Source organism: Trachurus trachurus (assembly GCF_905171665.1).
Source record: "Trachurus trachurus genome assembly, chromosome: 12".
Classification (NCBI taxonomy): Eukaryota; Metazoa; Chordata; class Actinopteri; order Carangiformes; family Carangidae; genus Trachurus; species Trachurus trachurus.
The window spans coordinates 13,226,270-13,250,953 of record NC_139908.1 but is presented as its reverse complement, the minus strand read 5'-3'; the positions used below and the strand labels follow the sequence as shown (position 1 = coordinate 13,250,953).

Sequence of the window (24,684 nt, the reverse complement as noted above, 5' to 3'; positions counted from 1 at the left end):
CTGCACTTTGTGGTTATTATTGTCACCAGGAGGGTGGTGTTCGAACCTCAGTATAGAACTTATTCTAATTTAAATTAAATCTAAGAAAACTTAAATCATTCCATGACCTCTACTGTGTGCTTATTTTTGAAGTCACGACAACAAAGGTCTGGTGCACCTGCAACAGCGAGGGGACTATTTCAGGAAACATTCAAACACAAATGACCTAGATGATTGTATAGGTTATACAGTAGGACGCGCAAGTGCACAGCACTCCTAGCAGACTCAGCATGTACTACGACTTGGATGATGTATAAAACCTCTTTGTTGCATGGTTGTATATTGTACTGATTCAAGGAAAGAAAAAAAAAGAAGTTAATTCAAAGTCTTGGTCTCAACGTCTTATTTGGCGACTCAATTTTTCAGAATTAGACAGCCAACACATGGCATTTTGTGCATCACTTCTTCCTGCCAGACACTCAAAGCATTGACAAATGTCTCCTTAATTGAGAGGAAAGTAGAGGGTTGGGAAGGTGAAGCAGACTAAAATAATGGCTTGCCTCAGCTGTGAGGTGCATGCTAACTGGCTCCACTTGTGGGTAGTGCGGATAGTCGAAGAAAAAAACAACAGCAACAAAACAATCAATCAATTCCAAGATGCCTGTTGCAAGACTGTCCAGAGGGAGAAAAAGTGAGAAAACGTGCTTAAGGAAACTTTCAGTATAAGGATACTGGAAGTTTCCTTAAAATGTGTAACATATTAAATCACGATAGCAAGTCTTGAAAGAATTCAGCAAAGTCTTACTCTTACTATTTAATTACTTTAACTGGAGTCCAAAAACTGATCTCTACTATAGGCCTTTAGAGGAGTAACGCAATCCATACCATACATCGCTGACGCTATATAAAGTTGTTCAAACTTGTTACCAAAATCAAAACACACTCAGATCCTGTTTGTGTTTCTTTCGCAATCATTAGCTAATCAAGATCATCTCTTCTGGCACTGTGACTCTGTTGCTTGACCTAGAAGCACATTGGTTGCATCTAAACACTGACTAATGTACTTGTTATTAATCTCCCTCTCTGCCTCTTGCTTTTCCAGATGATGAATGACCGGGCAATGCTGCCCAAAGTTAGAGCGCTGCTCCAGCATGATTACAGAGCCCGTTATTGGTCTGCCCCTGCACTTGATTAATGCTCTTGTTCCAGCTCCCCACAAATATGCTGACTCTCATCAAGCACTTTCGTCATTGAATGGAGTGCGTTTTCTTTAAACTCGCTGTAATCACTGAGGGAAAAAAAATCTAGGGGGCGAAAAAAGCAGCTAAACCTAAGTGATAAAATAAGGATTGATACATCAATTCTTTGGTTTGAGTGTAGAGTTATAAAACATTTTTGACAGAGATCTGGCATAAAAGGAAGTGGATTTATGTAGTACTTAAATTTTTCCCGGTGTCAACCTCTCGCAGTTGCATCGGATTATTGGCAATGGCACATTTTGATGGTTCACTTGATCACAGTGAGTGACATCATTAATCACCAGTATGTGGTGTCACCAGTTACTCTGGGTTATTAACAGTTCCCTATTGACAAAAATGCCAGTCTTCGTGCACCATTTAGGGTGTCTGAATCAATGTGTGTTGTGGTATTCATGAGGTATTCGTTCACACATTGGCTTTGGATCAACAATAATGACTAGAAATGCAAGACTAATATTAAATAAGAGTAAACGTCAATGAGAGCTGGAGGGTTTGTGAGCCAGAGCACTCATTCGTAAAAAAAAAACAATAATGTAAAGTAAAGCAATACTGTATATAATGAATAAATATTTGATCAGATATATATTGGTGACTTAACATAAACAGTTCAACCCATTCTTTTCAGTTGTAAATAGAAAGCAAAACACTTTTGTCAAATAGTTGAGGTGCAAGGTAAGCAAAAATTGTATGTGTTAAGATAATGGCTTGGAGGCACAGCATATACAATAGCTCATTGTTTGTCAGCACTACCAAGGCAATAAACAAGGCTCAGTCTGAATTCCACACAGTTATTGATTTGTTAACCAGGCTAAACACTGAACACAGCAAAACAGTAAAACATATTCTATGTTTTGCAGCGTTCCACTGTTAAATGCTCCATATTTTAAATTTTTTCGAGCATTTTTTTTGAACCTGTGATATCCACAAGAAGATTTATGGTTTTGAACACCAAAACAAAAAAAAAAGAGAGAAAAGTTTTACATTTGCTCTATAGCTCTGTTAACAACAGATCATTCAGAAAAACAGAACCCCTACATTCCAGGTTTACAAATACAGTCTCTGTGGATTGACTCCAATAATCTCACAGTATTCAAAGAGAACTTAGACCTATGGAACAAACAAAAAAGATCACAAACATCTCACTTTATATAGTGCTAGTCCTTTAACAAAAAACTAAAATAAAGTATGCAAATGATTAACTCTGACCAAATATTGTAAAAAAAAAAAAAAAAAAAAAAAGAAAGAAAGAAAGAAAGAAAGAAAAAGAAAAAAAGTCTTTTCTACTTCAGAAACAGTCCCTTTGTAAAAGTTGGTTGACTTTATGACTTCTATCCACCACTCAAATGCATGACCTATACATTGATTTATGAATATGAATAAAGAATGAATGGGGATTTCAAATGTATGGAATGAACTGAATATCTTAATTCTTATAAAATACAAGCTTTCATAGAAGAGATAACAAACAAGGGCCCAGAATTGGATACTGCTTAATAAAACTCTTTCATTATTATAACCCATTTCATAGTTTCTTGTATTTGAATGTGTCTGACAAAGTTGTGTGAGCATTCACTGGAGTGAACTTTTCTCTAAAGGCCAGGGACTATTCAGGTGAAATAATTAAATTGCAAATATAGTAGGGATACAGGGAGCAAGTCTTTAAGATGCAATGTGACATAAAACTGCATTTTCATCAGTAAATAATTGAACATGCCGTTTTGGTAACCTTTTAGTCAAGCAGGTTAATACTGTATGTCAAGATGAGATTAACAAGATGGTTTGTACTCTGAGAGGCACTTTGTTCTGTTTCACACAGGCCTTAACCTCTAATAAACTCTGCACACTCACCCCTGTGGAGAAGGGCACTAAAATTTGCATGCACTGGTTGAAAACACTGGAATCAGGAAAAAAAGAAAGAATATACACCTGTGGTTGGCCTTGCCTCGACCTATCTGGAACACCTCGGCCTAGTTTCCATAATCATAAAAAACAAAAGAGATGAAGTAACTCTTAATATGAATGCTGTGATTCACTAGTGCAGAAAAAATATGAAAGTTTTTCACTGATGCAGCTGAAAAGGTCGCTGGATCCAACTCAACACAAACCAAAAGCTGTTTTTCAATGCTTTAGAAACTGGGTGCAAAATGGAGAAGAAGAAAAAAGACAACATACTGTGTGCATTATTAAAACCAGCTCACTTAAAAGGATAAATAAAGAAGCTTAACCAGTGTGAGGTTGGGAGATATTGATATCAAGAGATACAAATCTTCAGTTAAAAGCCAAGAGTGGTTAAGCTGACACTTACCTTGACACCCACTCATCTCTTTTCACAAACCAGATTTCATGGGTTTTTTGTCAGTGAGCCAAAGGGCAGAGGTGACGCAGGGGGGGAATGCATCCTGTTGAAAGCCACTGCTACAGTACATATCCCCACTTCCTGCATCAACATGTCTATCATGACTGACTGAGTACATCAATGCCTGCATAAACACTTTGGGAAAGCACATCAGCTAGAAACTCTACAAGGCCCCATGGGACTTTGTTCCACAAAAATGCTTTGGATAATGAGTTGGCTGCATAATTCATGACAATCTGACAGATCCTCCTATGTGACAGGAACTAATCGTTAACCAAATACAGAACATTAACATATTACTCTAACTGAAATAGGCTTTTAATCAGTTATACAACATGTTTCCCCCCTTCATGTTTTAAAAACTCTTGTTTATTTCCAGTGTGATGTTTAAGACCGATTAATCCTTCCGCATCCAGTCACTTGGGCAAATTAGAGTAGATGGCTTTGTTTTTATGTATTATAATGGCATGCAAATTGTTAGGTTGCCAGAAAGTATCATCTCATCTTAAATTATATATACTAAATAAATAATTCTAAATGACCAGCTCAGAGAGTGAAAACAGCAGGCATGCTTGAAGGCCTGTCCTTCTACTGATGAATGCGCAAACTTACTGCGCCTCAAATGCAGCTCCTCTGCTGTGAAGTAAACAAAAGCTACTTTCTTGCTCTCTTCCGAAGCGCTCAGCTTTCACCTTCCCAGGCAAGGTCTTTTCATCACACAATGGCCGCGGCATAGTCATAAAAAAGTACACAAAAGAAGCAAATGCTTTCAAGTAATTGTTATACCTCCAAGCTAAAACGCAGAGAATAATCTTTAGTGATTTCAGATCAGATCAACATGGCTATAAACAGTTACATTAAAGCATGTCCTTGTATTTTTTTTCTTTCTGGCTCACTTTAGATCACTGATCACAACCTCTAAGTAAATGAAATGGCTAATTAATCGAGAGGGCTGGTGTAATCCCATTTATGTCAGAATAAGCAGATGTTTACAATTACCATGAGAGATTTGTGCCCCTGGGGCAATTTCATAAAGCCTGTAAAAAAGTCTGGTGTTTTTGCAGTGGCGGATAACATTTGCAACAATTTATCTGATGCACATTAGACATACACATTCAGTGATTGCTGCTTTTTTTCTTAATTGCAAATGAGTTTATTGAACCCAAGAGGACGGAGTGCAGAGACATTTCTGAGGAATCTATCGTTCAGGTAACGTGACGTGAGCACTTTCTGAACAGATATGGTTTAATGCATTTTCAGCGCAGTGGTTGCATGCCCTAGATTGAGTGTATTCAAGCAGGTCATCACATTCTGGGGTGATGAGGCACTTTGCAAAGCATTAAAGTCCCGTCGACAATGTGGACATCAATCTGAGGTCCAGGACAATGATTGTTCTGATATAAGCGTCAACATCATCAGCTTTTTCATCTGCTCTGGTTTGTGGGTCAGGTCAAGGTTTCTATTCACTGCAGTGATTCCAAGGCGGTGGCCCCTGAGTCAAGTCACCATACTCTTGTGTTGAATTTGTGAGGAAGAGATAACTTGAGAATGATGTACAGTATCACTCCATGAATGACCTACATTGCCTCTGACACCAGCGGTTTACCATTTGCAAAGTGAGTAGCTTTTGTTTTGAGGCTCTTTGAAAACTGACACTGAAAACTGAAAATGAGATGTCCGTTTTGTATTTCATACAGACATTCAATAACCTCCGTACAATAAACACCTGTCAGTCATCTATAAATAGCAAAATCCATCATCTGTCTATAAACAAACCTCTGTTTATAGCGCTAACCATGCAAATGAGTTTCATGCACAGCATATTTAGCATATAGCATTTACACGAGTTAAAGTTCTGCTTTTGTGTTGTATATACAGTATTGCAGAAATATGTGCCGTGTACTGATAGGCCTGTGTGTTTTGTGGAGTTTCAGTAAATGTGAAATTCAAGGTGGAAACATTACTCCTTGTCATTCAATACATTAACCTTGTTCTATGTTATTATAATATTTTTTCACAAAAAAAAAATCACAGAGAAATCCTGCTCCTTCCAAATGTGATTGACAGGATGTACAGTTATGTACATGTGGTACAACAAGGGAACAGCATGTGGTGCAATCACAGTCAGCATGCAATGATGTCAGTTAATGATTTCTCCAAATCATTTTTTATAATTAATTATCATAATAAAAGAAATGCACTGTTGAATTCATATGACACAGTATGAAGTGTGATGATGGACACAAAAACTGGTGTAAACTAATATCATTGCCATTCTTATATAGTGAAGTAAATATACTGTATATATTCTCATCTTTAATGTTTACCTGTACCTCTAATGAAGGACATTTCTGTTGCCTATAGCAAGAAGCTGTTGTATGGTGGCCACTGGCCACAGCCAGTTACACCGATATACACAGTGGTAGGAATGCTACCAAAAAAATTAAATAATAATAATGATGTGACATTCCTATATACCTGTTATATAGCTATAGGAATGTTGAATATAATGGAACTCTCTCAGATGGCAGGACCAGCACTAACACTTCTGTCATTGAAGTAGCCCAGATTGAAGTTAAGACATATTATCCGGGCTTATACACTCCACTACACCAAGGAGATTCATAAAATATATCTATGCTGCTCAAGCTATGGAACCAGACTTTACAATTCCATAAACACTGATTTTCCTGTATTTGTTGAGACCTTCCAAAAATAGAGTGTATGTATTTATGGGCCTATGAGGATATTATATGGAGCACGCAGCATAGACGCTGCTACGCATGGTTTCTCTTGCAACAAGCCGTGCAGAGCGCTGAGCGGAGTCGGACTGACCTGACCTCCCCTGGATCTTCAGTAACCAACACGTCCGTCTTACAGCTGGCGATGGGGTTGATTGACAGTTCCACTGGTGGCACCACAAAGCTCTTGCTGACTGGCAGCCACAGGCCCTGGCCCAGACTGTAGAATGATCTGTGTTGGCACAACCACAAGACATAAACGTCAATCAAACTGCTGTCGCATTATCCCATTGAGCTATTACCCACACGCACTTTTCCACAGTATCTACATACATAAGCATGGGGAAAATAATAATGAGTGTTGCAGAAATAAGCACAATGAAAGCAAAACGAAATGAGGGTTTTATTTTCTGTGGTATTGTATTTTTACAGTGTAATTTATGCTGTATAATAGGCTGTATTCTCCTTGAATTCATTTCATGAGTTCACAGAACATTTAAAGTGCTTGTCCTAGAAACATTTCTTGAGTGAATGACTCATAAAATTTACATTGATCACAGCAAACGCACTGTTTGCTTTTAAATTAATCATTCTTTACTGCCCGTTTCTTTCTCGCTTTATTGAGTTGAGGAAACCTGTTTAGCCTAAATAATTGCCAGCTTATGATGTCAATCTTGAGTGGCAGCTAATTTAATTGGTATTTGCATGTGGTGCATCTATGGCACAGTTGGAAACAAAATTGAATTTGCAAAAATGCATTGTAAGTAGCTTTAGTTGCCTTGGATTTGCCTTTAAATTGTTTTCTCTTTGAAAGTGATGCATTCTTCGGCTCAATACTACAGAGCACATGTTAAGGTGGTGTAAAAATGATTTGGTTTTGATAGAGATGTTTCTCTTGAGTGAAGATCGCTGTCCTCGCCCAGCTGGATGCCCACACTTACTGCTTGGGAAAAACAACACCTGTTAAATCCTCAGAATATCACACAGAACGTGGCTGTGTTTTGCATCATGTGCTTTTAATGTATCTATGCAGGTGGGCGACAGGACTCAAAATTACTAAACTCTAGAAACCAAGCATGAGTCACTTTCCTTTGCTAGAAAAATCTTGGCATTGCATTTCATCAAGTGGGCTCATTTCACTCCCACATAAAATATTTCACTAAATTCTTTTTTTCTACAACATTATCTAAGTTTTCTTTGCCAACATCTAACCTGTATGATTGAGACCTGGTTAGTGGAACACCCTGGACTGCTGAACCATAGCATTAAAAAAAACTCAGCTTGTACAAATCACTTCTGCCAGCACATGAACTAGAATCAAAGAATGTGAATACATTACACTCATCCTCACCTCTCTCATGCTCTGAAAATTCATACTAAATATGACTTCGGAACATTTATTATTCACAAATCAAATATTACATATAATCTAGCCTTCATGTGGCCCAGCTGCCTTCTATTCATACTTGGGGTGCTTATTTTCTCTCTACTCCCAGTTCAAAATAAAAGACAAAAAGCAGGAGGCAACACTGGATTCTTATAAAGCTTTCCATCTGTGAAACCAATAAGTTACCATGAAGTTCCTTTTCACTGCAATAAGGACTGAAACTAACACTGTCCAGCTGAAGAGCAATGCAGTCTCGTCCTCAATCTCTGCTCTTCCAACTGGAAACCACGTTGTGTCGGCTGCTTCCTCTGCAACTGTGTGTGTGTGTGTGTGTCTGTCCTTTCATTGCCTCACAAAATCTGGACTGACACACTGCTTCAACCAAGAATCAGATTTGGTTTCCACCTGAGCGTGTGTGTGTGTGGATGCCAGCATTTTGAGTCGAGTCTCCAACATGGTGCTTTTAAGTGGCAGTGGATGTCTGAGGGGTGAAGTGTGTGTTTGTGCAGAACAAAGATTGTGGATTTTACCACTTCATCTCTGAGATGTCGCACTGAGGAGCTAACTCTGCAAGGTCAGTCTGAAGAGGGGCGAGATTACAGTGACAAAAGACCTCTCCCTATCTGCCTACAGGAGAGGTGAAGTAAGCGTGAAATCAAGATAGATTTCATCAAATTAAAGCTTTTTCCTTTAACTCACTTCAGTCACACAACTAAATGGAACTGAATAAAAAAAATTACCATATCAACTTTTTAAAGGTGTATAGACGGGGTCATGTTCTGAAAATGGACTATTATTATAGTGAAAGTATTATTTTGGAGATTTATATTCCAGTCATTGCATCACACTTAATGGCCTCATGATGTCTGTCTGATAATTGCAGCTAAAAAAATAATGAATTAACTATTTATATACATAGCAAGAAGAAGGTGTATAACCTCCTCTCAAAGTGCTCTCTCTTTTTCCTTTTTCTTTCTTTGTTTTTTTCGCTAACTTATTCATTGAACAAGTCTCCATACACAGGGGGTCTTGGTTATAAAACAGGGTCCACAGTCCCTGTTTACTAACGGGGAAAACAAATCCATCGTGTCATAATAACAATAGCACATTCCATATTTATCAAAGTAGCATGTTTTACACCTTCATAAACATTTAAATCTCTCCTCAGAGCCTTTATTATATTTACATATATATTTATATTGATCTTCCACATGACTGCATATTTTTTTATAGAAAAACAAATACTGAGATGTGTGCAACAGTAACATAAAATGATTTTTCAAATGAGAAAAAAGAGCTGCAAACATTTCAAAAAGAACAGCTGGGTGATACTGAACGGGTCCTTTGAGACCTGCACTTCTTGCAAAAATGTCAGACACAATGACCCCCATCAAGAATGAGAAGTAAACAAAAATGGCAGTAAAAGCATTTGAAAGGAGTCCATCCAGGACGACCCCTTGGGCTATTCCACCACACAAGAGCCCGTGGGTGAGACTTCACCCCAGCACCAGGTTCATATTTGTGTGTCCAGCCAACTGTGTCTATGTGTATCTGCGGGATACTCATCTGTATGCTCCGTCACGCACACGCACACACAAACACATGCCAAGAACACCACCATCATTTCACTGTGTGTCCACAGAGTCACAGATGGCCAGCAAAAGTCATGCACTAGGGAGATGCAGCAAAAGTGAAAGACTCACCTGAAGATCCTCTCTGGGGCCTGCTCCCCTGTAACTAGGTCATAGCCTTTCTCCAAGTTAGCATATGGCCAAGGACTTGACAGAGGACGAAACAGAAGGAACAAAATTAAAATAGATTATTGAGGTAAATCCATATTATAATTGAAAATGATAATGCGGTGGACAATGGATGGATGAATGGAAAATAATTCAAAATAACATTAACAACAACAACAATAACAATAATAATCTTGATAGTTCTTGAAGTTCTTGCAGAAACCAAGAAGATGTTGTAACTTGACTTGTATAGTTCAGATAATACCATACTTAACTACGCCTACAGTACAGTAAATGAAACACAAAGGTCAACTCTAACAACACTGAAACAATATGCTTTTTAGGTGGATAACCCCCTGTCAACTGCTGCTGTTATAAAGCTGTGGCTGGAAATTTGATCTGTGACTGGACTGAATCCAGCAGATGACAGGTGGAGTTGAATAACAATGTGACCTTTTTAATGAACCAATGTTGGGCGTGCCAGCTAATTGTCAAACAAAGTCAGAGTCAGAGAGAGGGATGGCTGATTTGACTTTTCTCTCCCTATCAAGTCAATTTCCACTATTTGACTTTTTTGGTGTCACACTCCAGTGATCTGTCTCTTTCTCTCTCACTCTTTCACTCCCTGCTCTCACTCCCGCTGTTTTGTGTCATTACACACTATAACTTCCCTCCTACCTTCTCCTCCTTCCATCTGTACCTCGGATTCCCTCTTCAGTGTCTACCTCCTCAAGTTAAAAGACCATTCAGGTACATTTGCATGTTTTAGCTCATTAACTACAAATTGCTTATACTTCACATTACTACTGATCATTTTTGAGAGCATACAGTAAGTTATTAAATACATTTTTATAACATTCCTTTTAATACTCTGAAGATCAACTTGCAGGGGCTTGAAACTTGAAACCCCAGATAGCTAATCCATCAGAGCAAACAATTCACCTTTGTTTTATGCAAAGTTAATATTGTGTGCTAATGCAGTTGGGAGTAGGGACTGGAAACCAAGCCGTAAGGCCATTTAAATACAAATGAGGCTTTAGATACGAGTGGAAAGAGCACAGAGTACTTACCCTTCGTTGCGACCCCAGTCGCTGCGAACGCAGAGGTGTTTATGGACAGGATCTGGGGAATAACCCTCATGACAGCTGCATTCTCCTGCCACAGAGAGAAAAAGAGAGGACATAGTGGCAGGAATTTATTTATCCTCAGTAGCTGAATAAATTACCATGTATGTGACCCTGGCCAGAGCCTTCATTAGAGATAATAATAATAATTGCCGCAATGTGCTTCACCCAAGGCAACAACTTTAAATCAAAAAAGCCAATTTCAATGGAGTAATGAGCAAATGAAAAATATATAACCCACTACATTGTCACCAGCACAAGGGAAGAGAAAATACTAAAGAAAAGCTCTGTGATAAAACTCTGTTGTAAGAGGAGGTCACTGGTTCTGCTGACCTGATTTCCTCAGGCACTGCATTCCATAGCTTCAGGGCTTTGACTGCAAATGCTCTGTTACCTCTAGTTCTGAAAGCATGTAAAATGGTCTCTGTGCCGTTGAAAGATAAAATGGACAGTATTTTGGAAATATCTCTCAGACAGTAAAAAACAAAAGACCTCACTAGTTTTGTTGAGTGCTGCTCAGAGCTACCAATCCCAACGGCAAATTTTATTTACAACAGACGTGAAGTGTTCCAACAGATGGCAAGATATATACTATGCGTGGGGGGGGTTGTGCTGCAGAAAGTTTCTGGAGATCCAGTTTTGAAATCACATAGGCAGGGATGTAGTCATCTCAAAGTGTCAAGATCAGTGGCTCTGACAGGCAAGCACATCAGCATGTCATCAGCATAACAATGAAAGGAAGCACCATGTATGGATAATATGTTCCTATGGAAGCATGTCAGAGAAAATAAAACCGGTCCCAATTAGTGACCCCTGAGGGACACCATACTTCACAAGAGCAAAGGATGGCACACTGTTACTAATGGAGACACAGAGGCTCCTGTTCAACATGAATGAAGAGCACCGTTTTAAAGCTGTACCAGATATTCCTACCGAGTGCCCCAGCCAGTCTAACAAAATGCTGTGATCCACTGTGTCAAAGGCAGTGCTAAGGTCCAGAGGAACAAGGACTGAGCACATCCCAGCATCAGCAGCCATTAAAAAGTCATTAGATACCCAGTGAAGAGCAGACTCAGTGGTATGATGCTTGCAAAAATTGGACTGAACCAAAATGTTATGGCTTGCTGCTGCTAAAAGTACTTGCTTGGACATAATTTATGGAGACCCAATCAATTATTTTTTTTTAATACACAGTGATTATACCACAGCGGGCTATGCTAATATTAATATGCTCATATTTATGCTCATATAGTGGGAACACTCACACCCAAGATAGAAACAAGGTCCAAAACATGGGCATGGTGAGTTCATTCACAAGGGTATTGTATTGTAAGGTTGAAGGACATCAGGATGTTTTTTGAAGACTTCTGCGTTTTTATCTTTTAAAAAATATCCAATATGCACAAATCAATAGGACAACAGAAATCGCAAGTAATGTAACATGCTTGTAAGTAGACAGCTAGTTCACATCCTTGGACTAGTTATTAACACAAAGTAGTAGTGAAACATGTATGCAGATTGTAAATCCTGATATATTTCTTATTTTGATGCAGAACTATCACTCAACAACTCAGTGGTCATTAGACAGTTTCAAATTGAGTGAATCTTACTCATTGCATCTGTGGGGTAAACATGTGATGGTCTTGTAATCAGGTCTTACACATGTGAATTTAGAATTGATTGAATATTTTCATTTTTTTGTTTCAGATCTGTATGTAGCTACAGTGGGAATGAGCTTTGTAAAAAAAAAAAAAAGGACAATTAGTCGGGCCAGTAAATTTGTTTCTTTGTCTAATTCACGGCTTCAAGCTTCAGAAATATTGCCAATTTATGATAATGAAAATTGAACTTGGGAAACTTAAATCAAAGTCTCACTGTGGCTGCTCACAAACAATATTGTGAACTACGCCTACGCCGATAACTAACTTTTGCTCTAAAATAATATCGAGCAATGGTTTATTTTTAGAGTTTCATAAAGACAGAACTACCCCAGCACACTGCATGAGTAATGCCTTTTAAGAGGATGGAAACATCTGTGAAATCTGAAGTCACTGATACAGTAGCTTCACCAACCTTTCTATTAGCACTGTTCCCAAAAATAAATGCCCCTGACCGTTTTCTTTTGACCTATGGAATCATACGACTGGAAAAAAATATGTAATGGCCACCGAGGCAACACCATTCACATTTTATGACATGGTGTTTAATAATTTACTGGTCGACTTTACAGGCTTAAGACTCAACCCATGGAGTGATGCACCACTAGGACTCAATCAGCCACAGAGAAGCTACAAAAACATTTCTATTTGCTTGTGGCTATTTTATGTGGTCTAACTAAATGAGGAGCAGGACCTCTTCAAATTGGCCCACTTTAAAATATGGACAAGACTAAATATCAACAGAATTTTAATATCCAGCAATTTTTAATAAAAGATGAATGAGGTGTATAGAGAATTGTATCCATTTTAAGAATGTATTGCTATCATTTTATTTAAGAACTTGTTTTTTTCTGTCCATAAAAGCAAGTTTCTAGTAAAACTAGTAACCCAAAGTGACCAAAACATCACAATATATCAGTCGGCACTGGCCTCTGGTCACTTTCAAAACCGTTACAAAACTCCATCCCAAAATTAAAGATTTCCTGACATTATAGCCCTGTTGTTCACCCATCCATCCACCCTGACCTCCTCTCTCTGCTGACTCCACGGCTCTATAATTTCACACTACTTCCTCCTTTGGTCCTGGGAGAAAACAGTCATAATACTAGAATTGCTAGAGGTGATGCTGTGTCAGTTGAGCATGACCACACAATATGTCATTTTGGGGTATTATCATACTCCACAACACATAAACATGTATCCTGTCCAGGCTGTAAACTCACACAGTCACAAACATATATAAACACAGACACCTAATTTCTCTCTGCTACTCTTCACATACGCATTTAACCTAGTTATATTTAATTCTTCCTGACTGCCAGAGGGAGTGCTTAATAAAATCCATCTTGCACATGTGCAGCTAGGTCACATGTTAGCAGTAACATGCTGGAGAGGGAAGAAATCTAAATAACCTTTTCTCTCTCCCTCTCCCTCTCTCTTCATTCCTCTTTTTCAGTATGCCAAGGGCTGGAGGTGACATTTTCATTAGTAGTCTGTTAGCGGTTAGGCTAACAACGGTGCCCCAACTTGAGATTTCTTTTCTTACATATGCATGGCGAACAATTTACATAGAAAACTCTGATTTGCTGGTGAGAATGCAATGAGTGTGCCTCTGATTAATTGGAGAGGGGAGATGGGAGCTAGCTGAATCCAGGAGTACCACTGACAGGACTGTGGCTGCTGCTGACAGAGGTTATACTTAGCTTGTGTTTGGATCAAGAGGAAACATCTGATGGGACAGGGCCAGCACTCCCTTTTTGGATTTCATCATGCACACCAAACAGAAGAGAGCAGATCATTACCTAAATTACTACTGTGCCTTTGCTGAATGAACTGCTAATAAAGCAGGATTGAGTGTTTTCAGTGACAGACCTGAATGCCACACTTGTATTCTGTCATGTTTTCTAATCCCCTGATGCCCCAAATAACTATTCACATTTGAGCATGTTACTAGGTGTTGACATAAATCAAAATGCTCTGTCCAGCACAATAAGACACTAATGCTGTGTCTCCCACATTGCACAGCGTATTATAATATGATGATGATACCCTAAATTATCTCATGAACAGATCCCAATTATATTCTTAACTATTTCAACATTAAGAGAAGCGTGTACCAGTGTAATTAAAGCTTACTTCAGCATCACCATGAATGTAAATTAACTTATCCCCCATGGCCCAAGCTTTCCCTAAAGGGTTGTAGCAATATGTAGAAGTCTTTACTTATAGGTCAAAGGTGAACCTATACAGCAAAGACTGGAAACACACATTAAAGGGATGAATCTACCTTCAATTGCACATGCATTGTGGATTTTCACTGTCTGGTCATCTCTAATCTTTTATTCTTTTTTCTGTTTTAAATCAGTATCATTATTATGCTGTCCATCAGCGATAAGTGCATGTTATTTCAACAAGTGCAGAGATCTTATGTTTTGCTTTGATTTACATGTTGACCACGGAAAATGACTGCTGAATGATAGATAGTGGGCATTGATAATAACAGCTGGAGCCACAAACTCTTTGGCAGATAGTCATGTTGGGAAGGAGAAAATGGACACAGGAAGTCACTGAAGTGGAAGTTTCTGTTTTAGCTTTGATCACAAGCAGAAAGCAAAACCTTAGTCCCCTCCTGGTAGGCTATTCCTCGTCTCATCTTTGTTCCTGTGATGTTGCAGTACCATCAAAAGGTCAACTTTCTTTAATGTGCAATCCTCAATACAAAGACTGGCAAGGGTACAAAGCAGGCTGAAAACTGTAACAGCACATTAGTGTATATCATTGATTTAGATATGTGGTGGAAAAGCACTGTGAGGAGAAGGTGCATGCACTGTGTGGTCATATGGGCGTAGCCCTGGAGGCTGCAGAGGAACACGTCTTTTCCACCTTGTTTCAGAAGCGATGCACCAGCCTGAAAGCTCAGTTTGCCCTCAATCTGAGAGACACCTTACTAGTAATCAGTGGAGTGCAGCGCTTTCCTTTATGCAAATGCTATTGAGGCTGGATTAAGCAATTAACAGGAAGAGATATGTTTGGTTAATTAATTACACTATGGATTAACTAACCGTCACACAACTTGCAAGCATCAGTTTAGTGTGGCTTTTTAGATGGCCCTTAAAATCTGGTTAGAGGCATTATGGGTTGGGTTGGGAAGGGAGCAGCTGAAGTGACTGTAGCTGTTCTTTGGAAAACTCAGTGATAACAGACAATAAGAAAAAAAGTAGGAGTCATTCTGGATTAGTTAATAAAAAAAAAACAGCCTCTTAAAAAGATAAAGCTGGCAGTAAAAACAGCACACAAGGAGGGGAACAGGGAGTTAGTATTGTGTGGTCATTAAATGTGAACTTCTTGGAGCTGCTAATGCACTATGGCAACGGAGCTCGCTTTGCTTTTACCGTGTGTATTTGGCTGCTATTATTCCAGGAAGATATCATCCACACCAGTGCCATCCATCTGTTATGTTACTATTTTGGACCAGTTGCAGATGCAGTGGCTCATTGATTTATTTATTTCTGTGAGCCATATTTTCTTTTATGTGTGTTTTTACATATTTCTATTTTTTAATACCTTTGGAGCCAATTTAATGGCTCCAATCGCAAGAGAAATTTTTCTGGCGATTCGTGTGTCCTCCATTCATTACTTCATTGGTGAGAATTCGTAGGAGACAAAACATTTAATCAATTCTTGCTGATCTTAAATAACTGCTCTGTGTTATTCTCATCACATTATGCTGCTTTAATAAATCAGTCTATTTTGTTTTTTTGCACTGTTTTTAGGAAGATTGCAAATACAAATTGATTGTTTTCAAGACTTTTCATGTATGTCTGTGTGCAGATATTGTGGGTTGAATTTAGTGATGGCAAAAGTTATGGTTGACTGATTAAAACATGCTGTTGGCCTAATTTAGAGGCAATCACCTGTGATTGGAAATGACCATTTGATGACAGTCATTTTCTAAGTGCTCCTTTCCTGTTACATCGTACCCAGGTGTCTACACAGGCTCACAACCCGATACTGCACAGGGGGATACTGCCATGCTGTATAAACACCAATATTAGATTGCCAATCAAATTTGTCACCATTATGTCACCATTGTGTCCTCATTCTCCACCTATCTTCCGTTTGTGCTCTCTTTTACCACCCGTCTGTTCTAAATTAGGAGCCAAAAATGTAAAACAGTTCAAGTGGCAATCACATGAGACCGCAAACCATTTCTCCTCTCTGCTCCTCCTGTATTACCAACCTCATGTTATAAATGATGTTTCATTATAATGATTTCTAGAATCCCACTGTGGCTGCATGAGTGATTTTCACATTTCAAGGATCATGGTATGAGCACAGAAACAACTTATTGTTGTCCTGATGTATTTTTTCGCTTTCATCGGGGAGAAGCCATTCTGCCCAAAGACCTTGGGCAGATTCGAGATACGTTTTTTTTTGTTCTCCCACAAAGCAGATTGTATGGGTGGGTACATGCAAGTACAGTATGCATTGAATAAAGCAGGGGTATACGTTTACACCTCAGCAGTTTCAGTTCCAATTAGGTGAGGCCGGAGGAGCCAGGGAGACATCATTTCAAATGGGGAAAACAAAGACAGCGGTAGAGGTTCACAGGTCTTTATGAGGTTAGTTATGATGATAGACGGAAAAGTGCTTGCAGCAATCTATTCCTCCTTAGTAGGGTATATAACTATATGAGATAGGATGGATTGACTAATAATGTAACTCATAATAATAAAGTGATAACTTGAGTCACCATGTTATCATTGGCAACATCACTTGCTAAAATAATTTGAATTACAACCATCCTCTATATGCTATTTATTCATCCTCTATATGCTATTTATTCATCAGTCCATTTAAAGGTATGTATTATTCATTTCTGACGAGCACCGTGTATATATCTCACTGTTAATGCAATATCAGCTCTAACAAAGATTACAAAGATAGGCAGCTAAATCCTAAGTAGTTATCCAGTAATAGGAACAGTTGACTCATGCCAATACACTGACCTCCTTTCCAGCAGATGAGTCAAGGAGTGAAGGTGAAAGCAGTGAAGATTGATTATCCAGGCACAGCGATGTAGTGATATAGTGGTAGTCAACAGTGGCAGTCAACCAGTGTGACATTGAAGAAGGATGGAGGCACATGATAGAGATGCTACTGAAATGCTGCTACCCACTTGTTATTATAGACCTTAAAGAAACTTGTCAGTGAAAGTGTGTCTGAAGTGTTGATCATGAAAAATGATGCGGCAACAGTTTTAATGTCTAAATGTGTATCTGTTGGGTATAATATGTGCAAATGTGTGGAATACAGTACGTCTGAATGTCTTATAATGGCAGTAGAAATAAGTTGTTAATGTCACTGCTAAAAGGCTTTGAAAGCCCCAGCGGTAGCGCTGGAAAAAGACAATGTAAGACAGCAATGCACAGTGTTCACACACTTAGATGCCATTTTGCCCATTCACTTGTTTGAACAAAAAGCTGTAGTACAACCTCTGTATTCCCCTGACATGTATTTTCCTTTTGTACAGCAGTGTAACTTAAATTTAAAATCTCCATCCAAAAACCTACAGACAGCACTAGGACATGTCACCATGTCTGAGGCCAGCTTTTATTAGAATGCTGCAAAATAATCTGTACCCAGTACCAGGCACCCAGGTGGGTGGGGTAGGCTATATTTGTATTGCTGCAACATTTTTATGCACTCTTGACACCTGCTTTATTATGAGGCCTTTTTTTAAGGTTGTGCCATCTACTGTAGCATTGTGAAAGCTTTTACTCTTTTGAAACTGCAAAAATGCACCATGTCCATTTCCAACAACTAATATGAGTTTTAGGTTTGTAAAAACCAAACATTTCTTTGATCATGCCATTTTGAATATTTTCCAAACATCCCACCTCCTAAACTCCCTCGTAAGTAAAAAAAAAAAAAAAAAAAGCAAAAAAAAAAGCAATACAATGGCTATTCAGTAGAGAGTTTTTTGAGAAGTTTTCAGCTGTCAAACACTTCCATTTTGCTCGTTGCATTGAAACACCACCAGTCCACAGTTTTCGCACCTTTTATTTTCTTTGTGAGAGTGCATCCATGTCAAGGAGGTGATTTCATGCCACCTGTCAGAAGGTAAAATACCCATTTTAACATTGCCTATTGTTGTGGCCATGGTGCTCAAAAGTCTGAATGCATAGAGAGCAGCGCAGCTGTACTTTTCTTCCCCGTGTGATTTACCCTTTAACATTTCACAACCAGTGGTTCCACCTATTGTTGGAATTGCAATAAATGTGCCTGGATGAAAGAGTTTGTCTCAGGTGTGCTGCCTTCAAGAAGCTATGTGTGTGTATGTGTGTATATCATTGTTGGGCTCTATTGTAAGGGTATTATAAAGCATGCTAGAGGACAGTGATGGAAACAGAAGCTCTTTTGTATAACACCTCTAATTTTGTTGCCAGATTGATGTGGTTGCCCTGAGGAGACACAACATACTTACTGATCAAATAATCTTGCTGCTGTAAAGGACAGATGAAAAGGGAAATAAATGGAGAGAGACAAAGAGACAGGGGGAAACACAGGTACTAATAACATGAGAATGCTGAATGCGCTGGCATCTGAATGAGAAAATGATTCCCAAATGAAATTACAACTATTACTGATCTCACAATGCAGGAATGCGCAGTGGCCAGAGCTGGCAAATACACCGGTTACGCACATGTTCAGAATAAACAAACATGTGCATCAAGTCCATCATTGGCATCTTCATGTGCACTGACTGAGTTGAATGTCTGGACCTCTAATACATTATGCATCAGCCCTCAATATGCCCTTGACCGGGGTGACATACATTTCACATACATTACAGATGTAATCCATTCTAATGAGCTTAGACTCTATCTAGTTGGCCACGAAAAATACACGAGGGCGTCACGCCAATGGAGGGGAGATAAATATCACGCTGCAGTCTCAGCCTTTGTTGATACACTTTTAATGTCAGCACAAATACACGCTGAATACAGTCCAAACACACAGCCTCCTTTGGGTGGGCTCCTGACAGCCAATCACTCATAAATACCATCATTTTATTGGTTTTACGGGGCTGCCTCCTGCACCCATTTTATACCCATTTACTCCTGTTAGAGGGAGGAGGCAGCAAAAGGAAGCTAGTGTTGGATTAGTGTGCATTACATAACTAGGATGGCACCCATTAGGAAGGAGAATATAAAATAGATTCATTCATGTGGTTAATTTCATCCTGTACAGTGTAGTAAAATGCTCCGAAAGCTGCAACTATTTTATGTGCTGTATCTGAATATTTAATAATAACTACTTAAGTTGGGAGGGTGTGACTTTGAGACATTAATATAATGACCCCTAAGTTACACATGTTCCATTTTCTGCTGATGATTTGTTTACCAATTAATAGACAAATTAAGGGAAATACCTACTCAGCAATAAAAAATAAATAAATGTGTGAAGTGGATGAACAAATAGCCCCCAGCATGTGCACGTGTGTGTCTGTGGGCACTGTTTATGCACTAACCTGTTTCCTGGTCACAAATCTGCTCACAGGGCTCAGTCGTCCTCTGGCCACAGTAGTCCCGCACCCACTGTGTGGACGAATTGGTCTGATAGTAGAGGGTCAGCTTGGCTGGGTTTAGCCAATTGGAGACATCCAGGAAGCTCCCCATGCTCACTACAAAACTACTTCCTGAGAAAAGAAAGGATAAGATAAAATTATTAAATAAATAAATCAATCAAAAAGGTACACAGGGGGTCGATTGTTTGCTTCTTTTAAGAGCTTTCTTCCTGGTTCTATTGCTAAGTCAATTACAAAGTAGCTAATTCCTTTGTTTTCACTGTAATTTTAATTCCCATCCTGACCAGGCTGAATTTAAATGAGAAAATTAAGACCTATAATGTGTGTATTGATGGGATTTCCTTGGTAATTGCAGTAGAGGGGCTAAAAGGGTTTCACGAGTCAATCGGTAAATGCTATGCTCATTGACGCTGATTTACCTTTCTTTCTTACTGCTCCCAGACCAATCGTTAAACTCTGATCACTGAACAAGATTATCCCTAATTGATGCCAATGACTTTTGGTTCCAATGGGAGCTGTGAGGAGATTGTTCCTCGGCTCTCTGGTGAACACAGAGATTCTTACACAGCTAAGGTTTGTGTGTACGCTGCTGGGTCTTGGAAGGTAAATTTGCAGAGCACACATTTCAGCGTCAAAGTGAATTCAGAATGCATTTCAAAAACTATAGGTTAACGCATATCGACGGCGACTGCACAGTTAAAAAAAAAAAGATCGGCCCCGTTCCTTTGTTTCATGATGAGAAACCCTGCTACGGTGGTCTCCAGGCTGGTTTTCTGAAGAGAGGATTTGTACAGATGCAAAAGCTTAGACGGTAGCCAGCAATCAAATCTGACTCACAGGAAAAATTACAGGGCTGCAGCCCCGCAGTAAAAGGCACAACTCAGAGAGAAATTTCCCACAAAGAACGCTTTGCTCTTACATTGTGCAACAGAAAAGCAATATCTCAAGCCTCATCTATTCTGTTTTGCTTTTTTCTCTCCTGTAAAACGTTCTAGGTGTTCTACACTCCTAATAGAATACGCTATCATTCGCTTCCTCCTACACACATAAACCACCACCAGCTGCTTCTTTTCACTTGACGGGAAAATGTCACACCAGGATAGTCTGACCCACACAAAACCTTACAAAAAAACACTCATGTGTTGAAAGTTCCATTTCTGGTTGGAGCTGTTCAGCCAGACTGTATAGACCAAAAGCTGGCATGTTGTCTGGCCCTCGAGTTAATACCGCGCTGCTTGTAGTCGTTATTCTGCTCCACCTATAGCATGGGCTGGAAGTTCCAGCTGGGGCACATCTCTCATAGTCAAACACAACTGGTCTTAACATCAGGTCGACAACACAAGTTTGTTTCATTGAAACATGCTATGAAACACCTTGCCGAGTTGGGTCAATAAGCATTTTACTTACCACTGAATCAAAGAGTTATACTCAAATAAAATGTATGAATCCATATTTTCCATTAAAAATAATCAATGAACAATGAGAGATTCTCCCTTTTTTTTAAGGAAGAGTGGCAGCTGCCATGTTTTAAATTAAAGATTCAGTTTTCAACAAAATGCCAAAAGGCTGAGTTATACATAATTCTCCAGAAAAGGATCCCTAAAAGCATCTCCCAGGTCAGGCTGACAAAAAAAGAGAGCATAACAAGGCTATTTCCTGCAGCACAGCAGTTTAGTGAACAGAACTGGCAGCAGCCCTCATTTGCTGAGAGAGTGGAGAAATCTAATGGCTTCAGCTCTCACAGTGAGGAGGCAATTGTTAGATTATGGGTTGGTTTCTCTGAGACCTGTAAAGAAACCCCTCTTGAGTGGTGCATCGGAACATTGCTGATTGCCGGCAATTTTGCTGTGCATATTGTGAATTGAGTGTAGAGGACTATTTTGTTAGATTAATTCCCCTTTCAACTGTTTTGGGAACGGAGGTGGAATTAAAAAGCATAAAAAAAACAAAAACAAAACAAAACAATGCACATCTGTGTCTGTGTCTGTGACACCTTCTTTGACACGTTATCATACACTACTGTATATATGCTTTTATTTTGAGAAGATGTTCAGTGGTCTAATGCACATTTTTTTCTTATCTATTCAACTTTCTTATTATATCTTTATCAATTATGCATTTGCCATTGCCAATTACTTATTAGAGCCTGGACTGTTATTTCATTGTCATTTGTCATTTGCTTCCTTCATGTGTCTGTTTTCTCTCTTAGGTGACAACATTTTCCTTCCATGACTTGATATTATTGGCACATCTGTGGAAAAGCAATGATTTGAAACACTAAAATATAAACCTCCTAAGAATTAATAAAACAAAACAAAACAAAAAAAACTACAGACCTACTTCACCACCAGCATATTAACCTCACTGACCTCTCAGAGATACAGTACATTAACGTTTTGATTTATCATGACATTAGGACAATGTCAGTCCACTGCGACCGAGTTCTTCCTGCTGCATTAGCTTCTGCGTGTCGAGTTTTTGTTTACCATCCCCTGCCACGTCTGTCTACCAGTCACTCCCGTTGAGTTTTCTGCTCATACAGATTCCTGACCTCATCGCCTGTCTGCTCACCAACCTCCTGTCACTCATTATATTTCCACTATATCGAGGCCGGCTCATAGGGAGCGGCTCATGCCTTGTAGCCATAGCGTTCTAGTAGTTGTTATTGCCTCCCCGTTACTGTCCTGACCCAACTTATACTGTATGGGGCTTGCCAGTTTGGATTTGTTCTGTTTGTTTATCTATTGGATTTGTTTTGTTTGTTTGCTCTGACTGCCTGCCTGCTGCCGACTGTACGCCTGCCAGACTACTGTGTTAAGCCACCTTTTATCGCATCTGCTCTGCCTCAGGTGTCCACTTTTCTGAGTCCCATTCCAGCACACGTCTGGTCCAGAGTTTCCAGAGTCTAAAGGTCTGATTATAGCTTCCTCTGCATACACCTTTCATGTTCAATTCTCAAAAGAAAAACATACAGATGAACTTTCTATTGTAAGAGCTGTGGAGTTTGGCTTGAGGGCTACTGGGTCATCAAAATTAACATAAACATAAATTCTCTAGTGCTCATAAATTCATTAAATTCCAACTACTGGTTTTTGAAGTCCTGTGTGTAAAGAGCTTGGGTCAAAGGGCAGCTTGAGGCATACCCACACTTTTAAACATAGTCATTGTGCGTAAGTGGAAACTTTGCCTCATTAGTCAGGTTAGAGTGGAGGTCAGGAGGTCACCATAATACCAATCAATAATCATTCTACACAAATTCATTTGAATTTCTTAGCATGCTAATTAGCAGATACAGCTTTTATGTACTTGTGTGTTATGGACAGAGCAAACTTTCCATTGGAGTCAATACACTCTGTGTATTGATGTTATTGTGGTATGAGAGACTAATTCATCCAAGTGATGCTGATGTAAAGTGTAATTTTATTGGTTTGGGTATAGCTCTTATGTGGAAAATTAACATTACACCCTTCTATTCAACCCACTACTAGTAGGTCCAGACTTGACTTACTTGACTTCACATTTACCACTTTCCCTCTCTCTCCTCTCTGTGCGCTTTAAATTGCAGTATAGTGCCAATGCATGCGCCCAATTTAACACTGTCCCATAGTCAGAAAGGAATTTAAAACAGATTCAGACGGTACAACTCTCCAAGCAGTTCCATGTGCGTTCATGCCTATATGCTTGATTTATCCAACCTGATTTGCATTTATTTTGAGAATACATTTGTTTACTGCCCCTATGTCAGGATGTGAATGGACAAGAAAAAAACTATTATCTACTAAATTTTGTCATAAATGTTCAAGTCAAGGTTTTATTTACTCCATGTCCTTGATATCGCAGTATAGCTGGTTCGTGTGCCGTGCAGACAGCTTCTTATATGGCGTGAATAAAATAGAAATAAACCTTGGACTAGTCACAGTGAATAGCTGAATAGAACGTTTATGTCATGTGAAGTGAAACCATAAAAGGGGTTAGTATTCCAATCTACAGTATGCAGACACATGTGCTAAAGCCTGCATGCTGAAAGCTCCCAGCGCAGAAACAAAGAAAAAAAAACAAACATTTTCAGCACACTGCTCTTCATCACTCTGATGGCTGAAAATGTCACTCAGTTGTTTGTGGTGATAATAAATCATTTTTTTCTCCTATTGGGAGCGTTCAGTGTGTGGGCTTTATTGTCCTGATTTTTGCTCTTTTTTGTTCCAGCCCCATGGTTTACTTTTTTTTTTATTGGATGGATATGTGTCTTTTGTACTTTATCATTCGTGCAGAGGGGGCATTGACACTGAAAAGCTTGGAAATTGAAAACCACACATCACGGTTGAAGGGGTAGTGATTTTACTGCAAGCCATTTGTAAATAGAAATAGGGGAAGCATGCCCAGCTGTCCCTGGCCCATTAGCTGTTCCTCCTCACAACAGAAACTATACAAATTAAATAAATATGTTTTTACCAGTCAACAACAACGCGGAGCTGCACAACAGTCATTCCTGTGTTACGCTGCTTGAAGGACGACTGTATCCAATTATGGCAGGAAACAAGCGAATCACAAGTGTACCATATTGGAGAGTGCCTAAACATGCTCCACAAATCTATATCCTCTTTTAACACTAGACTCAACTTTACCACGGGGGTGAGAGCTTTTAGCTGCATCATCCCTTCCACGAGACATTTGTAATATTGATTCTCTTCCTGCCTTTAATTTCCACCACAAAACACACAAATTCAAACTTGACCCTTATGTTTAACTCCAATACTAGTGACAATGGAAACATGTCAGTTCTCAAAAACTACATTTATTCTAATCTATGTTGTATTTTACATCTTGTTTTCTTATGTATTTCACTGGGT

At 39.0% G+C, this 24,684-nt stretch overlaps 1 protein-coding gene across 2 annotated transcripts in view; it reads right to left on the bottom strand.

Moving 5' to 3' along the window:
• astn2 (astrotactin 2) overlaps window positions 1-24,684 on the bottom strand; it is a gene marked incomplete at both ends in the record, with an annotated part of 239,834 nt that overhangs the window by 96,827 nt on the left and 118,323 nt on the right. For both annotated transcript variants that reach the window (XM_083983273.1, XM_083983274.1), the window contains 4 exons: window positions 6,430-6,567; window positions 9,426-9,500; window positions 10,532-10,616; window positions 19,778-19,945. In XM_083983273.1, the coding sequence (XP_083839399.1) occupies window positions 6,430-6,567; window positions 9,426-9,500; window positions 10,532-10,616; window positions 19,778-19,945 (466 nt within the window). The remainder of the gene's footprint in view (window positions 1-6,429; window positions 6,568-9,425; window positions 9,501-10,531; window positions 10,617-19,777; window positions 19,946-24,684) is intronic.